The following is a 24636-nucleotide window of genomic DNA, read 5'->3' on the forward strand; positions in this document are numbered from 1 at the left end:
ATGTTTTGTCAATTTGTGCATTTTCTGTTGCAGCTCATCATAAATATAGTAGAGTGAAATAGCACTCATTTATTGCTTCTTAGTTTTTGTGGATCAGATATTGGCATTGTGAGTAGATTCTCTGTGTAAGGTCTCAATAGTTTTTTGTGGTGGGAAATTTCTTTCCAAGTTTATAGCTCTTTGCTGTTATAGGCCTCAGGTCCCAAATTCTAAGGGCTACCAGTTGAAGCTCTTTTTACTTCTTTGAAGTTTTCTGTATCCGTTGACATGCTCACTCTATCTCTTAAGCCAGCAGCAGCACATAAAATCCATGTAATTTGGGCCTCTGACTTTTTTATCTCAAGCCAAAAATAAATAAATAAATAAACTCTGCTTTTTGAGAGCTCATATGATTGGGTAAGGCCCCTCCAGGAAATCTCCTTGTCTTCAGGTCAGTTGTGCCATAAAGCATACTTTTTCATAGGAGTAAAATTATTAAATTCACAGTCTCAAGAATTCTATGTGTTGTATATACCAGAGGTGGGTAATCTTGGGGGCATTTGAGTTCCTATTGGTGATTGCATGAGATCCTTCCATTTCTTAGGACCCACTAGACTGAATACCTTGAGATCTTTTATGTGTGGCTGGTCAGTTTCTTCAGAGATTCATCTGCCAGGATACTGGGAGCTGAAAATGGGAAGGGGGGGCTGAGGAACTACCTGCTCACCAAATAGACATTCACTTAATCCTTTTTCCCTTTAGTTCCTCCATACCTGGTATCTACTAGTCTAGGACTTTTTCTAATTTGGTCTCTTAGGGAAAGAATAATCATCTGGCTGTGCAATTTGGGAGTCAAAAATTGTGCCTGCAAAGAGCCAGGAACTTCTGGATCTCACACCTGAGTGCAGGGGCCCAAGGATTTGGGCCATCTTCCACTGCTTTCCCCAGCCATAGCAGAGAGGTGGATCAGAAGTGGAGCAGCTGGGACTCAAAACGGCATCGGCTTTACCCACTATGCCATTGTGCCGGCCCCTATATACAGTACTTAAAATTGCTGAGGCCTTTCGCACTCAACACCTTTCTTTTTTTTTTTTTTTTGACAGGCAGAGTGGACAGTGAGAGAGAGAGACAGAGAGAAAGGTCTTCCTTTTGCCGTTGGTTCACCCTCCAATGGCCGCTGCGGACAGCGCGCTGCGGCTGGCGCACCGCGCTGATCCAAAGGCAGGAGCCAGGTGCTTCTTCTGGTCTCCCATGGGGTGAAGGGCCCAAGCACTTGGGCCATCCTCCACTGCACTCCCTGGCCACAGCAGAGAGCTGGCCTGGAAGAGGGGCAACTGGGACAGAATCCGGCGCCCCGACCGGGACTAGAACCCGGTGTGCCGGCGCCGCAAGGCAGAGGATTAGCCTAATGAGCCGCGGCGCCGGCCTCAACACCTTTCTTTCGCTTCAGTTGATACATCTATCTATTTATCTTCACAAAGTATTAGCTAGACTTAAAAATTTTTCCTAGGTTTATGAAACATGGAGTTTCTGTTGCATTTTAGACCTCTTTTGAGTAAATTAGTTCAAAGAGGAAAAACAAAATAATTATGTACCCAAGGCTGGAGTTGTGGAGCAGTGTGTTAAGCTGCTGCCTGCCATGTCAGCATCCCAAATGAGCAGTTCAAGTCCCATGTGCTCCACTTCCCATCCAACTCCCTTTTATTGTACTGGGGGAGGCAGCAGAAGATGGCCCAAGTACCTGAGACCCTGCCACCTGCAAGGGAAATCTGGATGGAATTCTAGGCTCCAGGCCTGGCAGTTGTGGCATTTTGGGGTGTAAACCAGTGGGTGGAAAGTGTGTGTCTGTCTGTGTCTCTCTCTTTCTCTCTCTCTCTTTCTCTTTCTCTCTCTCTCTCTCTCCACCTCCCCTCTCCCCCTCCCCATCTTTTCCTCTTCCTGTAACTACTTGTCTGATAAATAAAATAAATCTTTTGTTTTTAAAGTTTTATTTTGAAAGAGTTTCAGAAAGATGGGAAGAGACAGAGAGATCAATCATCCATCTGCTGGCTCACTGCCCAGATGGCTGCAGCAGCCAACTCTAGGTCAAATTAAATCCAGGAGCCTGGAGCTTCTTCCAGATCTCTGTCCTATGTGTGTGATAGGGTTCCAGGTGCCTGGGCCATCTTCTACCTTTCCTTGGCCATTAGCAGAGAGCTGAATTGGAAGCTGAGCAACCGGGACATGAACCAGCATGCATATGGGCCACTGGCACATCAGGCAGCAGCTTGACCTGCTGTGTCACAACAATAGCTGCAATAAAATAAATCTCTAAAAAATTTTTTTTCTTAAAAAAGTTACATACCCCGTTATCTTAAAAGTCAGAAATCTAGGTGATAGTTTTTTTTTTAATTTTTTTATTTTTTATTTTTTTTTATTTTTGACAGGCAGAGTGGACAGTGAGAGAGAGAGACAGAGAGAAAGGTCTTCCTTTGCCGTTGGTTCACCCTCTAATGGCCGCCGCGGTAGCGCGCTGCGGCCGGCGCACCGCGCTGTTCCGATGGCAGGAGCCAGGTGCTTATCCTGGTCTCCCATGGGGTGCAGGACCCAAGCACTTGGGCCATCCTCCACTGCACTCCCTGGCCACAGCAGAGAGCTGGCCTGGAAGAGGGGCAACCGGGACAGGATCGGTGCCCCGACCTAGGTGATAGTTTAATGCACCTTCTGTCCAAAGTTGATTAAATGTCAGAATTTGCAAAGAATAATCTGGTCATCAAGTTCCTTTCTTTTTTTTGTTCTTTGCTGATTAATATCTAATAACTGAATAAAATGAGAAAAAATAGCTCACTGTAATCCAGAATAGCTAAAATAAATTGCCAGTTTATTTATGAGAGGGTATTCTCTGTATCTTGGCTTATTTTCCAGTTATCTGTTTTTATTCTCATATCTTTATAGGAGAAGTTCAAAAAGATTTAATGTGGGTTATTTTATGACTTTTCTTTTTAAAGCAGTGATTGCTTTCTGTTAATCCAGATCTATCCTCTTGCCTTGTTCCTGTTGATATCATTGACAAATATTTGTATAGCCAATCTGGATTGGCTTAATAACTGGAGCTAATTGTCTCATGTGGAAATTTGTGACCATGATCTTGTGACCATGATCTTAATTATGCAATAATGGGGCTGGCGCTGTGGCATAGCAAGTAAAGCCGCTGCCTGCAATGCCAGCATCCCATATGGACGCCAATTCGAGTCCCGGCTGCTCTACCTCGGCTTTGGATCCGCACAGCTCCAGCCGTGTGGTTAATTGGGGAATGAACCAGCAGATAGAAGATCTCTCTGTCTGTCTCTCCCTCTCTCTCTCCTTCTCTCTTTGTGTAACTCTTTCAAATAAATAAATTAATTTTAAAAAATGCAATAATATACTTCACCAAAAATTTCCTATTGAATAAATATAGCAGATTAAGATTATAGTATGACTTTAAATGTTAGTGATACAAATTATATAGTTTCTATATTTTGTATATCTTGCTTGTGGCAGATATGAAATTTGACTTCTGAACATTTTGTTATAGCTGAAATCATAAAGCCTTCTTACTAGAATTTTTTGGAAGATGTAATATTTGAAATCTTAAAATTTTTAGAAAACTGACAAACTAGAGACTTTTATTAAGTTTAAACACAAACTTATAAAATATTATTGAATCCCTTTAATTCTTTTAAGATTTTTTCTTATTCAGGTATGCTTATTATTACTGAGTAGCCTGTTTTGTCTTAATTAGATTTAAAACTTACAATAAGGAGCAGTTTCAAAACCTGTAATAAGGAGTGAGTGTTTGACATAACAGAGAAGATACTTTTTGAGATGCACATGTCCCATATTAGTGTGCCTGGGTTTGAGTCCTGGCTCTGCTCTTGATTCTAGCTTTGTGCTAATGTGCACTCTGGGAGGCAGCAGCTAATATCTCAGGTAGTGGGGTTCCTACACCCTCATTGTCAGAGAATAGGACTGAGTTCTGGCTCCTGGTGTCAACCTGGCCCACCCCTTGCTGTTGTGGGCATTTGTGGAATGAACCAGTATATGCAGGTTTCTCTCTCTCTCTCTCTCTCTCTCTCTCTCTCTCTCTCTCTCTCTCTGCTTTTATATTAAATAAATAAATACAAATTTTAAAATTAAAACTTAAAATATTGTTTTTAAAATTTTAATGTTCAATTGAGTCACTTGGAGATTTTTTTTTTTTAATTTAAGTTTTAGATTAGTATATTTTGTGACCTGAGATTCTGCCTTTCTAACAAACTCCAAAGTTGTAACATTATGTTATTCAATGTGGTACATATTGAGTAGCAGGGCTGTATAATATCTATTCTAACAAAGTACCGCTTTTGGATTACAGTGGCTTTTTACCCCCCATAACTTCCCTCCCAGCCTCAACCCTCCCATCTCCCGCTCCCTTTCCCATCCCATTCACATTAAGATTCATTTTCTTTTTTTTTTAAACTTTTATTTAATAAATATAAATTTCCAAAGTACAGCTTATGGATTACAGTGGCTTCCCCACCACCCCTATAGCTTCCCTCCCACCCGCAACCCTCCCATCTCCCCCTCCCTCTCCCATTCCATTCACTTCAAGATGCATTTTCAGTTATCTTTATATACAGAAGATCATTTTAGTATATATTAAGTAAAGATTTCAACAGTTTGCACCCACACAGAAACAAAAAGTGTAAAATACTGTTATAGTACTAGTTATAGCATTAATTCACATTGAGCAACACATTAAGGACAGAGATCCTACATGAGGAGTAAGTACACAGTGACTCCTGTTGTTGACTTAACAATTTGACACTCTTGTTTATGGCGTCAGTAATCTCCCTAGGCTCTTGTCATGAGTTGCCAAGGCTATGGAAGCCTTTTGAGTTCGCCGACTCCGATCTTATTTAAACGAGGTCATAGTCAAAGTGGAAGTTCTGCCCTGTAGTATGTCCTGAAATCTGGTATTGTGATGCCTCTGGCTTTTTTTTTTTGTTGTTGTTGTACAAGATGGCTTTAGGTATTTGGGGTCTCCTTTGTTTCCATATGAATTTCAGCATCATTTTTTCCAGATCTGAGAAGAATGTCTTTGGTATTTTGATTGGTATCACATAGAATCTATGGATTTCTTTTGGGAGAATGGACATTTTGATGATGTTGATTCTTCCAATCCATGAGCATGGAAGATTTTTCCATTTTTTGGTATCCTCTTCTATTTCTTTCTTTCAGATTTTGTAATTCTCATCGTAGAGATCTTTAACATCCTCGGTTAAGTTTATTCCAATGTATTTGATTGTTTTTGTAGCTATTGTGGATGGGATTGATCTTAGAGGTTCTTTCTCAGCCATGGCATTGCCTGTGTATACAAAGGCTGTTGACTTTTGTGCATTGATTTTATATCCTGCTGCTTTGCCAAACTCTTCTATGAGCTCCAATAGTCTCTTAGTAGAGTTCTTTGGATCCCCTAAATAAAGAATCCTATCATCTGCAAAGAGGGATAGTTTGACTTCTTCCTTCCCAATTTGTATCCCTTTAATTTCTTTTTCTTGCCTGATGGCTCTGGCTAACATTTGCAAAATTATATTGAATAGCAAAGGTGAAAGTGGGCATCCCAGTCTTGTACCAGATCTCAGTGGAAATGCTTCCAACTTTTGCCCATTCAATAGGATGCTGGCTGTGGGTTTTTCATAAATTGCTTTGATTGTATTGAGGAATATTCTTTCCATATCCAATTTGCTTAGAGTTTTCATCATGAAAGGGTGTTGTATTTTATCAAATGCTTTCTCTGCATCTATTGAGATAATCATATGGTTTTTCTTCTGCAGTTTGTTAATGTGGTGTATCACGTTGATTTGCAAATATTGAAGCATCCCTGCATACCAGGGATAAATCCCACTTGGTCTGGGTGGATGATCTGGCTTCACAGAAAGAATTTGGGAGGGTTTCCTCTCTTTTGATTATTCTGAATCCTTTGAGAAGAATTGGAGTTAGTTTTTCTTTAAATGTCTGGTAGAATTCAGCAGTGAATCCATCTGGTCCTGGGCTTTTCTTTGTTGGGAGGGCCTTTATTACTGTTTCAATTTCTGTCTCAGTTATGGGTCTGTTTAAGTTTTCTTATGTCTTCATGGTTCAATTTAGGTAGGTTGCATGTGTCCAGGAATCTATCCATTTCTGATAGATTTCCCTGTTTGCTGGCATACAAGTCCTTGTAGTAATTTCTGATGATTTTTTTTATTTCTGTGGTGTCTGTTGTTAACGTTTCCTTTTTCATCTCTGATTTTATTGATTTGAGTCTTTTCTCTTCCTTTTATAGTTAGTTGGGCCAGTGGGGTGTCAATTTTGTTTATTTTTTCAAAAAACCAGGGAGAGCTCAGTTTTAATTTTGTGTGTTTATTTATTTGAAAGACAGAGATTCCTTGTTTGCTGGTTGTTCACTCCCCAAATGCCTGTTTTGGCCCCTGGCAAGGCTCCTGAAGCCAGGAGCTAGAAACTCAGTTCAGGTCTCCCACATGGGTGACAGGGACCCAACCACTTGAACCATCACTACTGCTTTCCAAGACCAGCACTAGCAGAAAGCTAAAACCAGGAACCAGAACTAATAATCAAACCCAGGCACTCTGATGTGGAATGCTGGTGTCCTAATAAGCATTTCATCTGCTAGGCCAAATGCCTGTCCTAGCATCTGTATTTCTGAAAAGTGCTATGGATAGTGCTGAAAGGTGGCCTGGATTAAGCAGTACTGAGCTAGAATAATAAGGTTAGAGGTAAGCTTACTAAAGGGATAGCTGGAAAAGCAACAAATTTTGTTTCATGTAAATGGCTACTAACCATTTCTGCTTTTGAAAATGTTTTACTGCTCTGAATAGATTTTATATATGGTACTTTTTGAGTAATTTTGAGTGTTTGTAGTCAGTTATAAACATAATTTGAAATAAGAGGTAATACTCCTATGGGGTATTTAAAATATATATCCTAGAATTTCTAATGCCATTTTTGGCACAAATAATAGCCCAAAATCTTAAGCAAAGGTAACATTTAGAAAAAATAGAGAAATGGTGCTGAATACTGGCATCAGAAAGTCAAAAGTAATTTTATCAGGACTATATCTCCTTTGTGTTTCTCTTCACTCCTGTATGTTGATTTTATTTTGGGCAGTCTTTTTCTGCATGTGGTGATAAAAGTGGCTAAATAACTTATGACTCACATCTTACCAATTTAGCAGCCTTTGAACATAGGTTCTTTTTTCAAACATATGACAAAAGTCTAAGTGAGAACTCCTGATTTTCCCAGCATAGGCCAAGGATCCTTTTCTGGCATCTGAGAGTTCAAGGATCAATCAAATACTTCTGAACTACATGGGAAGAATAAGATTTTTAGAAAATCGGAGCAGAACAATTTCCCAAAATATGCTAGCGCTCAGTATATATATTCACTGTGCCATTTGGAGGTTATTGATTAACATATCGTGTATAGATTAAGTAACTTGAATTCTACTTTATTTCTCTTTTTGGGTTTATCCATATTGGTGTGAATATAATATAATAGGAATAGGCAAATTATCCACGGCTGATGGTAAAGCGTTTGCAGATCCTGAAGTGCTCCGGAGGTTGACATCATCTGTTAGTTGTGCGTTGGATGAAGCTGCTGCTGCACTTACCCGTATGAGAGCAGAAAGCACAGCAAATGCAGGGCAGTCGGACAAGTAAGTAGAGTTTCAATGTGGTCAGTATGAAATCCATTTTCTTCAAAGTAATAAATAACATTGAGAATTTATTTTGTGCCTTGTGCTGTGCTATGCACTTAGCATGTCATGTCTTAGTTATACTCAGGAAAAACTTAAAAAGCATATTTTATTTTACCTCCATTTTGCAGAAGAAAAACTAAAGAGAGTAACTTTATCAAGATCCAGTAGTTGAGAAGCACCAGTGTTTGTGGACTGCAAAGCTCAATTGTTAACTAGTTGTTAAAGCCTTCTTGTTTGTTTAAATTTTGTTGTTATTTTCCTTAATGTATAATGAAAAACGCAAATGCTTTCTAACTAGTAATGACATCCTCTAGTTCATGTGGACAGTTCTAAACATTTTAAAGAGCAAGGTTTTTGTTTTATGAAGTTATAAAAAATTACAAATCTAGATCCGCATAACCAAAATATTAATCTGAGGAGTTTATTTTTGCATTACCTTTAATTGTACTTAGTACTTTAGAGTTAGTAAGGGCTTAGTAAATATTTTGTGAATTGGTATTTTAAGTTTTTTTAATGATATGCCATAAAAGTCATCTTCATTCATAAACACAGTTAGGGTTGAATATTGAAAATTGTTCCAAGGGAACAACTAGAAATTTATCATTAATACACATTAGTTTTTTTCAACCTTCGGTGGCTTTTCTTTTTTCCTCTAAAATGAAGTCATTTATTTTAGCAATTGTCTTTAAACATTTGATAAAATGGAAGTATCCTAATACATTTATGTGTTGGTTAATGATAGGGACATGTTTTGAGAAATGCGTTACCATGTCAACTTCCTAGGATTATTTAACACAAACTAAGGTGGCTGTGATGTCACCAGTTAATATAATCTTGGGGGACCACTGTTGTATGTTGTCTGTCATTGAACAAGATGTCTTTATTAGGTGCCTGACTGTCTTTATGGGTTTGAAGAGTAAATAATAGCATTTAAGAATTGTATTTTGCTTTATAATGTTTTTAATGCATCATCTTTTAAGAATATAAGAGAGATTAAATAGTACTAACAAGTGAATGTATTTGCTCTTTGTCTTGGCACTTTATTGGTCTTAATGCATCTAGATTTTGTGTTTTTATTAATTTACTTGGCATTCATAGGTTGACTCTTCTTTTTTAGTTAACCTCAAATATTATTTCTTAATATTCTGTTTTGTCATCTAAAATATTACTGATAATTTCCAAATATTATTTAATGTGTTGCTTGCTAAGACGGCAAAGAGGGAAACTTCGAAACACCTTTAGGAGTATATTAAAGCTGGTTAAAGCAGGAAAGAATAGAAAGATTAAGTTATGGGCTATTTTTCATTGAAACAATAGAAAATGTTTGTGACCATCATATCTATTCAACAAAGCTTGAAAAGTACAGTGCAGTGCAGTAGATACTTTGTGTCAGACTTTATATTAGTTAAGTGCAATGCTATGTGCCAGCCTTAATACATGTTTTGCTCTTAAGTTCTGAGGTTCAACTGTTGCTGGACTATATCCTGAAGGTTGTTAAAGCTAGCATACATATGTGGAAATTTAATGATAAAGTTCAAATGGTAAAGTAGAAGAGGTTATTTGCATGAAGAAGTGACAGAGGGAGAGAAACCTTACCTCAAAAGAGAAGAAGTATGTTCTTATATGTGAAATGTTGTGAGAGGAATTTCCTAACTGTACTTGAAAGTGATAGAGAGCATTGCTTCTAGAACTGTTAGTGTCCTGTCAAATGGAAAATGAGGAACTTCTAAGAGGCAAGCTTGTTATTAACTACTATTTCAGACTGTCACTGATAAAGAAACAATAAAATGGGCCGGTGCCGCGGCTCACTAGGCTAATCCTCCGCCTTGCGGCGCTGGCACACCGGGTTGTAGTCCCGGTCGGGGCACCGATCCTGTCCTGGTTGCCCCTCTTCCAGGCCAGCTCTCTGCTGTGGCCAGGGAGTGCAGTGGAGGATGGCCCAAGTGCTTGGGCCCTGCACCCCATGGGAGACCAGGAGAAGCACCTGGCTCCTGCCATTGGATCAGCGCAGTGCGCCGGCCGCAGCGCGCCAACCGCGATAGCCATTGGAGAGTGAACCAACGGCAAAAGGAAGACCTTTCTCTCTGTCTCTCACTGTCCACTCTGCCTCTCAAAAAAAAAAAAAAAAAAAAAAAAGAAACAATAATATGAGCAATTAAGGGACGTGTATAGTCAGGCACACAATGATAAGAACTATGGGGAAAAGAAAAATTGAGGAATTGCTAGGATAATGTTTGGGTGAGATCATGTTGCATTTCTAATAGGGTGGTCAGAAAAATTCTCAAAAGATAGACTTGAAATGGGAAAGGGAGTCAGCTGTGTTTGGGAGAGGAATTGTCTTGGCAAAGGAACAGCAAATACAAATATCTTGAGATTGGAGTATATTTAGTATGTTAATGAGCAGTAAGGATGGCAGGGCATTGTGGCAGAAGTACAGAGAATTAACTGTGAGTGAGTAAGAGATGTCATAGTGGGTGGAGCCGCCATCTGCAGTGCCAGCATCTCATCCGGGCACCACTTTGAGTCCCGGCTGCTCCACTTCCGATCCGGCTCTCTGTTGTGGTCTGGGAAAGCAGTGAAGGATGAAGCAGTGCAGGGCCCCTGCACCCATGTGGGAGACCCAACAGAGGCTCCTGGCTGCTGGCTTCACATCAGCACAGCTCCTGGCTTCTGCTGGGGAGTGAACCAGCAGATGGAGGACCTCTCTGCCTCTGCCTCTGCCTCTCTGTAATTCTGCCTTCCAAATAAATAAATAAATCTTTAAAAAAGAAGTTGGGGGGTGCCGGCACTGTGGCATGGCAGGTAAAACTGCCACATGCAGTGCAGGCATCCCTTATGGGCACCAGTTTGAGTCCCGGCATAGTGTCTGGGAGTTTAAGGGCACTTAATAAATATATTTTTTTAAAGAGATGAAGCCTGAGATGTAAAAGGGAGGAGGGGTGTGGTATTCTGCTATTGGCAACTCTTACAGTGATTGAGAGTAGAGGCCAATGTAGGATACTGAGCAGAGAAGTGACGTGATATCCTTTCCTTTAAACAAGATCTCTCTGGGTGCCTTGTGAAAACAACCTTGAAGGAGAGCAAGGGTGAAAGCTGGGAGACTGGTTAGGAAGCTTTGCCGTAATCTCAGCTAAAAGTGATAGCTTTGAATCTGGGTGATAATAATAGTGGAAGTACAGAAAATAGATTTTCCAGATTCTCTGCAGATTCTCTGCAGGGCAAAAACCCAAAATAGATTTTCAGTAACTAAAGTAACAAGGCGATTTTTCAAGAAAATGATAGCGGAATTAAGTTACAATTGAAATACAGAATTTAGAGTGAGTTTTATCCAGAAGAGAGAGCATCTTTAGAGATGCACGTAGTTGGAATTATTTTGACAAATTTTCAGAGCAAAAACTTTTCTCTCAGGCTAATCTTCTTACTCTACTTTTTCTACTTTCCTTTCACTTGAATTCAGTTTTTCCTTCCCTGGGTAATGTATATGATTTCATAAGTAAATACTTAATAAGGCTCCCCTTAGTAGTTATTCATTTATTAATATTATATGTCCCTATTTTTTTTAATGTATTTCTGTAAATTCAAAACCTTTTAATAAGTGAACACTTAACCCCAATTTCTTTTATGGTCTTAACAGAAAATTTACTTACATATTTTCATGAAGTGGCATTGTGATATTGTATTGAATCTGCATGATAGCTCTTTGTATTGAGGAAGCATCACAGAAAACTCATAGCATTACAAATATTTTTTAAGCAAGGGAGTAGTACCCTGTATCAACAGCTGGAGAATTTCCAGGGCTCCTAGACACATACTTTTTTGAGAAACTATTAGTTGTTTCCATTTTTATTTTAATCTATATTTTAACCAGTTATAAAAACAAAGCTCTGTCCTTGTTGTGATAAGTGGCAGTAAGACCAATAGGAATATTCCAGGAAGTTTTGGGAATTTATTAGAAAGGATGGTATCCATGTATTTACTTGCTGTAAGAAGTCTTAGCATAATGTATGGCTAAAAATGTGGAAGAAACATCCAGTATCACAGGCCCTGAGGGCAGAGGGTTTCCTCTGGGACATGGAGTGAAGGAGTGATAGAAGAAAAAAAGTTTTTTAAAAATTTGGGAGATGATTCCAGGATTTACTGCACTACCATTTAACACACCGATAGTACTCAAATTCATGTCTTGGGATTTCGCAAGTGCTGCCCCAGCCATTCCCCCATCGATCGTATGCAGTCCGTCACCAGGTTCCATCTTTTGTCTAAAGGACACAGGCCTATAGATAGTGACTGCTCTGCAGTGCAAAAACCCAAAGCCTCCATATTCCTATCTTTTCTATTCCCCTTTAGTTAATAAAAGAATAGGTCTTCCATAAAAAGTAAGCCTTTAAATTTACTTTACATTTTGCCCAATTTATACTTTTTCAATTACATTCTGCAAAAGTTTCTAGTGATTGAGCAAAAAAGTCATTATAGCTTGTATTTTGTTTCTAACTTCTGTAAAATTTTATTATAAAATGTTATGTCTCGACTTACAGTAGACTGTCCTTCATTTGCATATCGTAAATCTTAGAATACTGATCATTGTAATTCAGTGACTTTCTTACATAAAATTAAAACTCAGTGAACTCATTTTCTTTTCTGTTATGAATTATCCTTGTTTAGCACTGATGTCAAGATTGACATCAAAAATCAATACTTACGGCTGTGTGGTTTTTAAAAATATCTTGTATCTGAATATTACAGTATTTTTTCCCTAATAGCCGCAGTTTGGCCGAGGCCTGTTCAGAAGGAGATGTAAATGCTGTGCGAAAGTTACTCATTGAAGGAAGAAGTGTAAATGAACACACTGAAGAAGGGGAGAGCCTCCTTTGTTTAGCTTGTTCTGCTGGATACTATGAGCTTGCACAGGTTTGTATTACAAAATAAATCTTGGATTTTCTTGTTGTTTTTATTTTCTAATTCTGGGCTTCTTAGGAAATAGTAAAAATAAATTCTTCCAATCAGTGGGTTCATTTCAACAGATAGTTTTGTGCATTCATTGGCTAAAATGGGTGCATTCATTGGCTCTTGTACTCTATTAATGACTAAGCTGTTATATAAATATGTGTGTTCAGAATTTTTATTACTTCCTAATATCCTTTACACTTTATTTTTCTTTCATAAGGTTTTGTTGGCAATGCATGCAAATGTGGAAGATAGGGGAATCAAAGGTGACATTACACCTTTAATGGCTGCTGCTAATGGAGGACATGTCAAAATTGTGAAGTTGCTGCTAGCGCATAAAGCTGATGTCAATGCACAGTCTTCAACAGGTCATGCATAATTTTCAATTTTCTAAGTAAAAACATCCTTTGTTAATAATTATTTCACATGAAAGTGGTCATTAGTGATGCTTTCCCAATAATCATTTTTCTTATGCTGCAAATTTGCATAAAGTCTGTATGATGTTGAAAGTGTATGAAATATATTTGAGATGAAACTTCTCTTGTTTTGTTTGTGAGGAAAATTATTTGTGTTTCAGGTTCTTTCAGAATACTTTAAAAATGCCTTGCTTAGATGGATCATTAACTTAGAAATGGAGAGGTATGGTCTGTAATTCTCAATCCCTGGTTAGTTATTTGTCAGAGGAAGAACAGGAACAGCTAATAGGGAGAATTGAAGGATAAGTTGTAAAAGGCTGATCATTGTCCCCTACCATTACTAAATTATAGACTATGAAAAAAGAAAGTATTATGAACACATTATGTATCACAAGGATATAACTTTAGTCTAAAATTTCCCCCAAAGTTGATACCTACATGGATTTGTATAAAAGTTATGAAATTATATGAAAATACATTTTGTATAAAATTCACTTTGTTAGATATTTTAAATAATTTTTAAAATCTGCATATTCTGCTTTAAAGGGATTTTGAAGCCTTTTATAACATGGACCATTTTTATCTTCAAGAAAGAATATAACTGATCAGTTAACTGGTATTTGAAGTTTTAGTTAAAAAAAAAAACATGTGAATCAATGATTTAATATATATACATATGTATATATATATGATGAGTACTTTTAGGTTCAAACATTAAAATAGTCTTCTGAAATGCTTTTCTACTGATTAAAGTTAAAAGATAATTTTTTCTCATCTGAAAGGTAAAGCTAGTTTATTTCAGAATCACTCAATTTCTTTACCGTTGTGTGGTAAGTATATTTGATTTTCCACATAAGGATGGTAACAAGGAAGTTTCAGAAAGATACATTACATTAAGAAAATTCTGTGTTAAATAATTTAAGATATATGTTTATAATTTAGTATTTATTGCGAGTTTAATATTCTGTTTTAGTTTTCTTGCTAATGTAAATGAGATGCTGCCTTTTAATTTCATATATTAATGTATTTTGTTTTTCTTCATTAAAATAGGCAACACAGCACTTACATATGCTTGTGCTGGAGGCTATGTAGATGTTGTAAAGGTGCTCTTGGAATCCGGTGCTAGTATTGAGGACCATAATGAAAATGGTCATACTCCTCTTATGGAAGCTGGAAGTGCTGGACATGTGGAAGTAGCCAGATTGCTGCTAGAAAATGGGGCTGGCATTAATACTCATTCCAATGAATTTAAAGAGAGTGCCCTTACATTAGCTTGTTACAAAGGTACAGTATAGACCTTTATTTTTTTATTTATTTTCAAAATTTTTTTATTGAGAGAGAGACCTCTCACCTGCTGGTTTTGCTCCCAAATTCCCATAATGGCCAGATGGTCAAAGCCAAGAGGCCAAAATTAAGTCTTGGACTTGCAGGTGGGTAGCAGGGACCATCGCTTCCTTGCCTTGCAGTAGGATGGCATTAGCAGGAAGATAGAATAGAGAACTGAGCCAGCACTTGAACCCAGGTCCTCAAAAAGTGGTTTGACCATTGGCCTGAATGCCCGTTTAGGAGACTTTAATAGTTGATTTATGTATTTACTCAGTTTAAAGATTCAGCAGACTGCTCTTCCACTGACTTGACTCTTGCCAGCCTCAACATTCCCAGTCCTCTTTGGCCTCTGGTGAGACCAAAACAGCCCCTTTGTCTTTGATGTTCCTTTCATTCATTCCCACCATTAGCCCTCAATTCATGTGCCCACTATGATTGAAAGTTGGCTCCTTTTAAAGATTAACTCACTCCAGGTGCCAGGGTGAGGGTGACCAAGTTCAATTCTCACCTTCTACTTCTCCCATTACTCCAGTGTAGGACCCAGCGTTCAGTGTGACATTACTATCCAAAGCAGTGTTACTGAGCCACCATCCCAGGACCTGGGAAAACACATTGTGGTTAAGTTATGACCTCCACAGCAGCATAGGACTCTACACTGCCCTGCACATTACAAATCCTTTTTGAAACAGCTTCAAACACATAAAATTATTTATTTCACATGATCTGATTTTTAGATTAAAATAAAAAATAAAATATATAGTGATAACTGTTAACTAAGTCTTGTTTAATTTTCAATTTTTAAAAATATAGACATAAATACTATCAAATGAAAAATTGATGATCTGGTGATTTTATAAGAAACAGCTTTTTAAAAATTTTAATATGACTAATTATAATGGTTTTGCATGTTGGTAATATTCTCTGTTACAATGGGAGAGAACGTGATACTTTAATTAATTTTAAGCAACCTGAAAATACTGATATCGCAGAAATTACCTCTAGGCAGGTCACACTATTGCCTGTTAAGATGCCTGGTCCATGAATAATTAATTTTCAAGATTACATATTCTTGCCCGGCCCCGCGGCTCACTAGGCTAATCCTCAGCCTGCAGCACCTGCACTTCGGGTTCTAGTCCCAGTTGGGGTGCCAGATTCTGTCCTAGTTGCTCCTCTTCCAGTGCAGCTCTCTGCTGTGGCCGGGAAGGCAGTGGAGGATGGCCGAAGTACTTGGGTCCCTGCACCGGCATGGGAGACCAGGAGGAAGCACCTGGCACCTGGCTTCGGATCGGCGCAACGCGCTGGCTGTAGCGGCCATTTGGAGGGTGAACCAATGGAAGGAAGACCTTTCTCTCTGTCTCTGTCACTGTCTAACTCTGCCTGTCAAAAAAATAAAATAAAATAAAAATAAAAAAAGATTACGTATTCTTTTTACTTAAAAGATAAAAAGATGTATTTATTTGAATGGCAGGGTGACAGATAAGGAGAGAGAGAGAGAGAGATCTCCCAATCACTGGTTTACCTCCAAATGGCCACAAAGGGCTGGGCTAGTCTGGTTTCCCACATGGGTGGCAGGGGCCCAAGCACTTGAACCATCTTCCTGTGCTTTCACAGGCATATTAGTAGGAAGCTGGACCAGAAATGGAGCATCCAGGACTTGAACCTGTGCTCATATGGCAGCTTAACTCGGCTGCCTAACAAAGCTGGCTCCTGGTTCTTAAAAGACAGCCACAAGTTGAATATTTTTTAGACATCCCCTTTGTGACAGGAAAAATGGTTATAAAATAAGGTTTTTTGCTTTTTCCTTTAAGGAATTTAATTTTGTGTCTGCATAGCCATTTAGTTCAGTGTTTAATGCCATCTACAGCTGTGCCATATTTTTATCATAAACTGTAAAATTCTTGACTATGAGGCTTCCAGGAGAAGCTCTTGAAAAAGCCAGGTATGAAATTTAAGGAGGCTATCACTGTCAAAAGCTGATCTTTGATTTGCATGTGTTTATGAATGAATGCCTTCTTAAATTCATGCAATGGGCTTTTGATTTCCTTACTTTTAGTCCAGGCCCTGGTGTTACTTCATTTCATTCTGTTTAATACATGTCAAGGTTATGTGATGCCTTTGGAATAATGTCCTTTAAAAATATGTGAATTGGAGTGTGTTTTTGGCACAGCTTGGGGTACAGCCACATCCCATATTAGAGTGCCAGAGTCCTGACTTTGCTTCTAATTCGGCTTCCTGCTAATGTACAGTCTGGGCCACAGCAAATGATAGTTTTAACTACTAGACAGCCTGCCAACTACATGGGAGTCCCAGATTGAGTTAGGGGCTTCTGGCTAGCTCAGCCCTGTTTTGTGAGCATTTGGGGAGTGAACCAGTGGATGGAAGATCTCTGTTTCTCTCTGTCTCTCTGCCTCTCACATAAAACAGAAAATTTTTTTAAAAATTTAATATAAAAATAATGCTTATATACGTAAATGACTAAATTTCTAGTTAAATTTGGAAAATGTGTTATTCATTACCTGATGTTAACAGATTTTTAGATAGGGAGCACAGCTGAAGTCCCTTATTCTCTCAGCCTTCTTTGATAATTCCAAGGAAGCTGATCTTTATTGAGATGCTTGAGGGCGGGTGATTGAGTGGTTCTCTTTCATTTTCACAAATAGTTTTGAACTCAAAACCAGCTGCACTTCACTACTGAATCCCAGCTGGCAGTAGAGCTTTGAGACGGGTTACATTTAACTGCTCTTGCCTCTTCCCTTTACGTGTAGCAACACACTGCTTTCTGAGAGGGTCGTCTGAACTGGGGCTTGTAGGCTTTAATTAGAGGCTGGGTAGATAACTGAGCTGGTGAAGAACATTTCTGCTTCTTCTAGGGACCCATGAATCTTCTTCCTTTCTTCTATTTCTGGTGAGGTTTCCCAGATGAGATTTGGAAGTGATAGAAGTTAGGCTGAGACTGAGCATCGATGATGATGTTTGGGAGGGTAGAATGACAAGAAAGGGACAGTAGATAAAATTGCAAAAATTTGCTAATATCAGTAAATTAATAAAAATATGACAGATGCTGTACTTCCTCATTGAAATAAATTTCGTTGTAACTGTATGTCTATGACTCCACTTTCTGCCTCTTCCCTTCAGTCCCAATTGACTAAGAACTTACTGTAACTTTCTAAATAAATCTGGGGTAGGAGTCCTTTTTCTATTGTTTCTTGCTTAGTATCTAAAGTCCCTTTTTAAAATATAATTTATCTTCTGCCTTTTTATATAAGTGCATGGATATGTTTATATGTATGTATAAGTAAATGAATATAAATTAAATAATGTTTCTTGCCCTTGTTTCATATTTATACATGTGGTACCTACCCAGTTTACATATAGGTTGTTTGTATAAAGAATATGAGTTATTGGAAATGGAAACACAGTTTCTCTTAGAATTTAAATGACCATTATAGGCTATTAATTCTTGAAAACTAATTAGTTCTATAACATAAATAACTAACATAAATAACTAGAAGGGGCTAGTGCTGTGGTGTAGCGGGTAAAGCTGCCGCCTGCAGTGTTGACATCCCATATGGGCACTGGTTCAAGTCCCAGATGCTCCACTTCTGGTTCAGCTCTCTACTATGGCCTGGGAAAGCAGTAGAAGATGGCCCAAGTCCTTGGGCCCCTGCAGCCACATGGGAAACCCAGAGGAATCTCCTGGCTTCAGATCTGCTCAGTTCCGGCCATCTGGGGAGTGAACCAGCAGATGGAAGACCTCTCTTCTCTCTCTCTCTGCCTCTGCCTCTCTGTAACTATGCCTTTCAAATAAATAAATAAATAAATAAATCTTTAAAAATAAAATAACTAGCATGCCTAAGTCACTCAGAATATTGTAGAGGGGATATTGTGGGTGCTGGATTTTAATAATATCTGTGTTTGCCTATATCAGGGATTTTGGTATTAGCAGTTTTTAGGCAATATGGTAAAAAATAGAAGTACATAATCTTTCTTAATTTGTGATTGACAGTTGAGGTGGCTTATAGTTGACTTTAGGATTATGCTTATAAATTTAATGCTATAAATGACATATAAGAACTTTCAAAACATTGTAGATATAAAAGTTTTTTTAAATAAAATATTTAATGTAGTACACTTTTTGTTTAGGACACCTGGAGATGGTGCGTTTTCTTTTGGAAGCAGGCGCGGATCAAGAACACAAAACAGATGAAATGCACACTGCTCTAATGGAAGCTTGCATGGTAAGATTTGTAAAATACGTACACAAAATACCTTTAAATATTAAGCAGTGTATAATGAATGTCTGTTTTGGGGGTGCAAAGATTGTTTATAATAACCTTACTGTGGAGCATAACTTCAGCCATCTGAGTTGAATTTTCAGAGTCAATTGTACATTAATTTCTACTAGTTACTTCCTCAAGCTTTACATTGCCACCTGCATTTTCTAGACTTATATAACACTAGTTTTACATAATTGGAACAAAAGTTGCTTTTTTAAAAGGTTAGTGGAGCATATAGGAGAATATAGTAATCCACTGAATATGTACACAATACTAAGCATATCATGTATCACACCAATGAACTAAAGAAAATTTCTGGAATATTGTTTGTGTTACGTAATTCCCCTTTTGCATGGTCTTTTCTGAGCCTTTGAATCATCTTTTTAAAAGTTATTTTATCAAAGAGAGAAATATTCCAGATGAATTTGACATTTCTTGTCTTGGCTTCTTTTTAGAGAATTATTATTGATAGGTGTGAGTTTTACAATATTAGCGTAGTCATTTTAAGACTTGTTATCTGTTGTTTTCCTTATTGCCATCCCAGTGTTTGCTTTATGAAGTAAGATATTCCTTGAACAAGTATTAGGTTTTCTTTACAGCTTTTGTGTTCCTTATATGTAAAATTAGGATAATTGTATCTCTCTCTGGGATTGTTGTGAAGACTAAATGAGATGATGTGTGTAAACCATCAGTAAACAGTGTCAGTTTAACAATTCTCTACAACTAGGAAATGTAATCATTTCCATCCTAACCCCCCCCCCCCCCAAACAGGGAATCAACCTAGTTGTAGATTAAGAAGTTAAAAATGGAATATTCTGTAGATTTGACCAGCATTTGCTAGAAGTAAATGTTATAAGTAAATGAAAGATATTAGTAGGAGCCATATATTTGGATGCCTTACTAAAAGACTGAGTTTTTAAACTGCACTTGAAAGGAAATGTAGGTGTGGACTCTGCAGGGAGGAAAGTCAGAGCTGAAGAAATAGCAAGGTAACCATAGCAATAAGATGGTAGAGTTGTGTAATGTGAAAAGTACAGAGGCAAAAATTGGCATGATATATTCAAAAGCAAATGAAATGTCTCTGAGGTAATGTATTGAAAGGAAAAAAGAGATTATCAAAGAAAAAAAGAAGTGACACCCTTGAAGTTGTCAATACTTAGAAAATCTGTAGGAAAGAATGACCAGTATAGAAGATAGTAAGAACTTTTTTTCCTTTTAACTGGCAATGAAATAAACAATAAAGAAATTACTGTGTGTACATAGTGTTCCCCTAACATATCATGTATCCTTCCCTCACTCCTGCAAAAAGTGTTTCATTTTTTTCTACCTCATCACAAGTTTGCTTGTCCTTTTCATGAAGATCCTAACTCTCCTCCTTCTAATGTTATCTTTTTAGTATTTAAGTTTGTACCATACAGGGTTTATAATATTTGTAATTTTACAGTAGTCTCTTTTCTTTCCTGATCTTTGTTAAGCTTTTATTGAAGGTATCACTTTTCTACTTGTTTCATATCCTCAACTTTTGTTTCTTCTATATTAAAGGAATATAGGTATCACATAATAAATACAGTTTGAACTATGAAGTGTGGATTTAATAAGTCTTATTTGAATAGAAATCAGTAAATGTCATGGTATAGTATTGAGAAGTCTTTGGATTTTAAAGACTTTTTGTAATGGTGCTGATTCAGTTTTTTTAATTGCATTATAATTAGGATGGCCATGTTGAAGTAGCTAGGTTACTTCTTGACAGTGGTGCCCAAGTGAACATGCCTGCTGATTCATTTGAGTCACCATTGACTTTGGCTGCATGTGGTGGGCATGTGGAACTTGCGGCTTTACTTATTGAAAGAGGAGCTAGCCTGGAAGAGGTCAATGATGAAGGTTATACACCACTGATGGAAGCAGCTCGAGAAGGACATGAAGAAATGGTGGCGTTACTACTAGGCCAAGGTAACATTATCATTCAAGACACTAAATCATTATGTGTGAACTGTCTTAAAATTTTATGAAGTTGAATTTAAGTATTTCACCTTCCTAGTAGATTTGTAATGAAATCTTATCACTCAAAGTAATGATAAAGTATTTGCTCTGAAGTGGTTCCCATGTTGTCTTAAACAATTAGATAGGCTTCTTTAAAGTTGTGCTTGTGGAGTCATAATGTGCTGTGTGAATCAAAAAAACAAGATGGTGATTGGCATAGTTTTGTGGATTAAGTAAGTGAGTATATGAAATGCAGCATTTCTCAAGATAATATATTAAGGGAATTCCATAGGGGGCACAATACATGTTAGTAAGTATTTGAAAGATCTACTGTTTCATCTAACAGAATATGAAACCCTGCAGAAGGACTAACTTGATGAGAGGGCAGCAGTGCACATCAGAAGTTGTCAAGGAGCTCTGTACACAGGGAACTTCTCTTTGGGAAAATTTATTTTATTGTGTTAAGTTTAAAATTCATCTCTAATCTTTGTAGCCTGACTTTATTTTTCTTCTAGTAATACAGTTTACTCTGTAACATAAATTCTGGACAAATTTAGGAGGAATGCTACTTGTTTTTAAAAAAAAAACAAAACAAAACAAAAAACAGAGGTAATATTGAGCCAAATAAGTTTTGAAGCAAACTTCTTGGGTTTGAATCACAGCTTTACTTCTTGAAATTTTGTAACTTTAGACGAGTTTCTAACTTTTGGTCGCAGTTTTCTCATCTGTAATGTTGGTGTGAAAGTTAATGAGTGTGTATAAGCCTCTTGAAGCAGTGTTTGTCATGTAATGCCTGTTAAAAGTCAGCTATGGTGATGGTCTTGGTAGTGATGATAATTCTGTGACCTTATACAGGTTAATTAATCTAAATTTCCTTAGTTTAAAATGGAGCTGATAAAAACTTGGGAATTTATAGTCTTTTGAGTACTGCCTAACAAATAGTGCAAGTTTACTAAGTGTTAGATACTATGATTTTGATCATCATTAATATCTTTGCCATGATATTTGAATTCTCTTGATGAAGGAATTCAGCTTATTTTTCTGAGGTTTTTAATTATTTGATTTGTACCTTTTGGCTGAATATTATTCCAACTGTGTACATCAATTACGTGCTAGTGTATTTTTTTTTCTCCACTGCCTCAGTAGTAGAGGAGAGGCAGTTTCTTATTTACTATAGTAAAATTTTGTGTGTGTATGTGTGTGTGTGCGCGTGTGCATGTTAATATTGAAATATAGCTTATTAAGAAACTCTCGTGTTTTGCTTTGGAACGAGTTAATAATTTTCTTTAAATAATTAGAATCTTTATTTTAGGAGCAAATATCAATGCACAGACAGAAGAAACTCAAGAAACTGCCTTGACTCTGGCATGCTGTGGAGGGTTTCTGGAAGTGGCAGATTTTCTAATTAAAGCAGGGGCTGATATAGAACTAGGATGTTCTACTCCTTTAATGGAAGCTGCGCAAGAGGGTCATTTGGAATTAGTTAAATACCTATTAGCTGCAGGTAGGAATTTTTGCATTTGGGAGGTTTTTTCCAATGATTTATTTAAGTAAAAATGTAATACAAGTAATTTTTATGGTGTGGGAATATTGAATGGGTTTTTTAAAAAAGCATGTGTTCTGAATAATTCATGTTAGTTTTTTATTGAATTTTTTTTGCTTCTAAGTATGCTGGTAATTGTTTATATTTCTGGAAATGGATATGGTTATTTTGTCCAATATGAGGGAATATGAATTATCTAGAAGAAGTTTTTATGTCCATTATTATTTCTTGTGGTTTTTTCATTAAGTATGTACTATTTGTTAACACTGCTACAGGAGCTAATGTTCATGCGACGACAGCAACTGGGGATACAGCACTAACATATGCCTGTGAAAATGGTCACACTGATGTAGCAGATGTCTTACTTCAGGCCGGAGCAGATCTGGTAAGCTATGTCACCTTTTGAATCTTAATATTCAAAAGTAAAGTAAGACACATTGAAACTCTGAAGTTTCTAATAAGCAAAAAGTTTTTTTTTATTTCCAATTTGATCTTAACCTTTTTACCATTCTTTACTTACATTTTTTCTGCACTGTTGAGTCACCTTTCTTTCTTTGTTAGTAGGATTATTAAACAACAGATGAGTTAAAAACATAAGCATTTAATAAATATTTCCCCTCAGTTTGATTTGATAAAAATGAATGAAATACTGATGTCATTATAAGGTAGATTATAAAGAGATGTCATAGGGAAAGTACAGCAGGAGGCAAGAAGCTCAAAAGAGGTAAGAGAAGTCACTGAAGACATTATATTTTAGACTGGGTAAGATTAGAAAGCTTATATATTGGGGGCTCACATTGTGACTCAGCTGGTTAAGCCTGAGATGGCAGGATCCCATGTGAACACCTCTCCAAGTCCCAGCTGCTCTATTTCCAGCTCCCTGCTGATGCACCTGGGAAAGCAGCGGAAGATGGCCCAAGTGCTTGGACCCCTGCCACCCATGTGGGAGACCCAGATAGATTTCAAGGCTCTTGGCTTTGGCCTGGTCTAGCCCTAGCCATTGCAGCCATTTGAAGAATAAACCAGTGGGTGGGAGATCTCTGTTTTTTCCTCCCTTTGTGTAACTTTGCCTTTCAAATAAATAAATATAAAGAGAGAGCAAAAAGCTAGACATGGTAAATGTTGTGGCAAAATAGATATTCCAGTTGGGAAAATATAGTAGGAGGTACATCCCTAGAAACAGGAAAGCATAAGGCAAGTCTATAGGGGAGAATAGTCCCCTGGTTTCAGCCTATAGGGATTTAAGAGTGGCATATCAGTAGCTAGGTTTTAAATGAATGTAAGGTGATTTCCTGGAATTAACAAGTAAAATATTTTGTTGTATGTAATACTTTCAAGCACAAATAGTAACTAGTTTCATTAACTATGAATTCATTTAATTTTTCCTTTCTCATTTATGAAAAGGGAGGTTGAGTTTGATTTTTATTGTAACCTCTTTTATTCTGCATGGGTTAATATTAACTCTTGAAGCACTTTAAACACAAGTTATATTCTAGTTTGTACATGTTGCCCTTGTTGGACTTCAAACTTATTCAGCTTAGCAGCTATGTTTCTTCTTCTTCTTCTTTTTTTTTTTAAAGATCTTTATTTATTTATTTGAGAGGTAGAATTACTGACAGTGAGAGGGACAGACAGAGAGAAAGGTCTTCCCTCTGTTGGTTCACTCCCCAAATGGCCACATAGGCTGGAGCTGCGCCGATCCGAAGCCAGGAGCCAGGAGCTCTTCCCGGTCTCCCAGATGGTTGGAGGGGCCCAAGGACTTGGGCCATCTACTACTGCTTTCCCAGGCCACAGCAGAGAGCTGGATCAGAAGAGTAGCAGCCAGGACTAGAACTGGTGCCCATATGGGATGTTGGCGCCACAGGCGGAGGATTAACCTACTGTGCCACAGGGCTGGCCCCCTATGTTTCTTGTATTTACAAAACTTAGATTAACGTAACTTTTACTTGCTTAGTTAATGACAATAAGAAAACTTGAATTTGACAGAAGAGAGAAATGAAAAGTTGATCATCAGATGTGAATGTTTAAAAAAAAAAAAATGGTGGTGGTAGGTGTTTGACCCACTGCTTAGGCCCATATCCCAGTACCTTAGGTTCAAGTCCCTATTCTAGCTCTCTGCTAATGTGGAAAAGCATGTTTTAAGTACCCAGTTCCTGGGTTTTCAGCCCTGCCTATTGGAATATTTGGAAAGTGAATACATTTCAGTTTATTTTGCTTTTCTTTACTATTTATTTATTTATTTTAAAGATTTATTTATTTATTTGAAAAGCAGAGTTACAGAAAGAGGCAGAGAGAGAGAGATCTTCCATCAGGTTCTCTGAACTTCCAAGTCTCCCTCGTGAGTGCAGAGGCCCAAGGACTTGGGCCATCTTTTACTGCTTTCCCAGGCCATAGCAGAGAGCTGGATCAGAAGTGGAGTAG

The 24636-nt window shown here is 37.5% G+C and overlaps 1 protein-coding gene across 5 annotated transcripts in view; it reads left to right on the forward strand.

The window, feature by feature from the left end:
• The window catches only part of ANKRD17 (ankyrin repeat domain 17), a 181625-nt gene that overhangs the window by 88209 nt on the left and 68780 nt on the right, over positions 1–24636 (forward strand). For all 5 annotated transcript variants that reach the window (XM_062198699.1, XM_062198700.1, XM_062198703.1 and 2 more), the window contains exons 3-10: positions 7534–7690; positions 12490–12637; positions 12894–13041; positions 14140–14373; positions 18559–18653; positions 20405–20642; positions 21985–22176; positions 22491–22600. In XM_062198699.1, coding sequence (XP_062054683.1) covers positions 7534–7690; positions 12490–12637; positions 12894–13041; positions 14140–14373; positions 18559–18653; positions 20405–20642; positions 21985–22176; positions 22491–22600 — 1322 coding nt within the window. The remainder of the gene's footprint in view (positions 1–7533; positions 7691–12489; positions 12638–12893; positions 13042–14139; positions 14374–18558; positions 18654–20404; positions 20643–21984; positions 22177–22490; positions 22601–24636) is intronic.

The sequence above is a fragment of the Lepus europaeus genome, chromosome 8, assembly GCF_033115175.1.
Source record: "Lepus europaeus isolate LE1 chromosome 8, mLepTim1.pri, whole genome shotgun sequence".
Taxonomy (NCBI): Eukaryota; Metazoa; Chordata; class Mammalia; order Lagomorpha; family Leporidae; genus Lepus; species Lepus europaeus.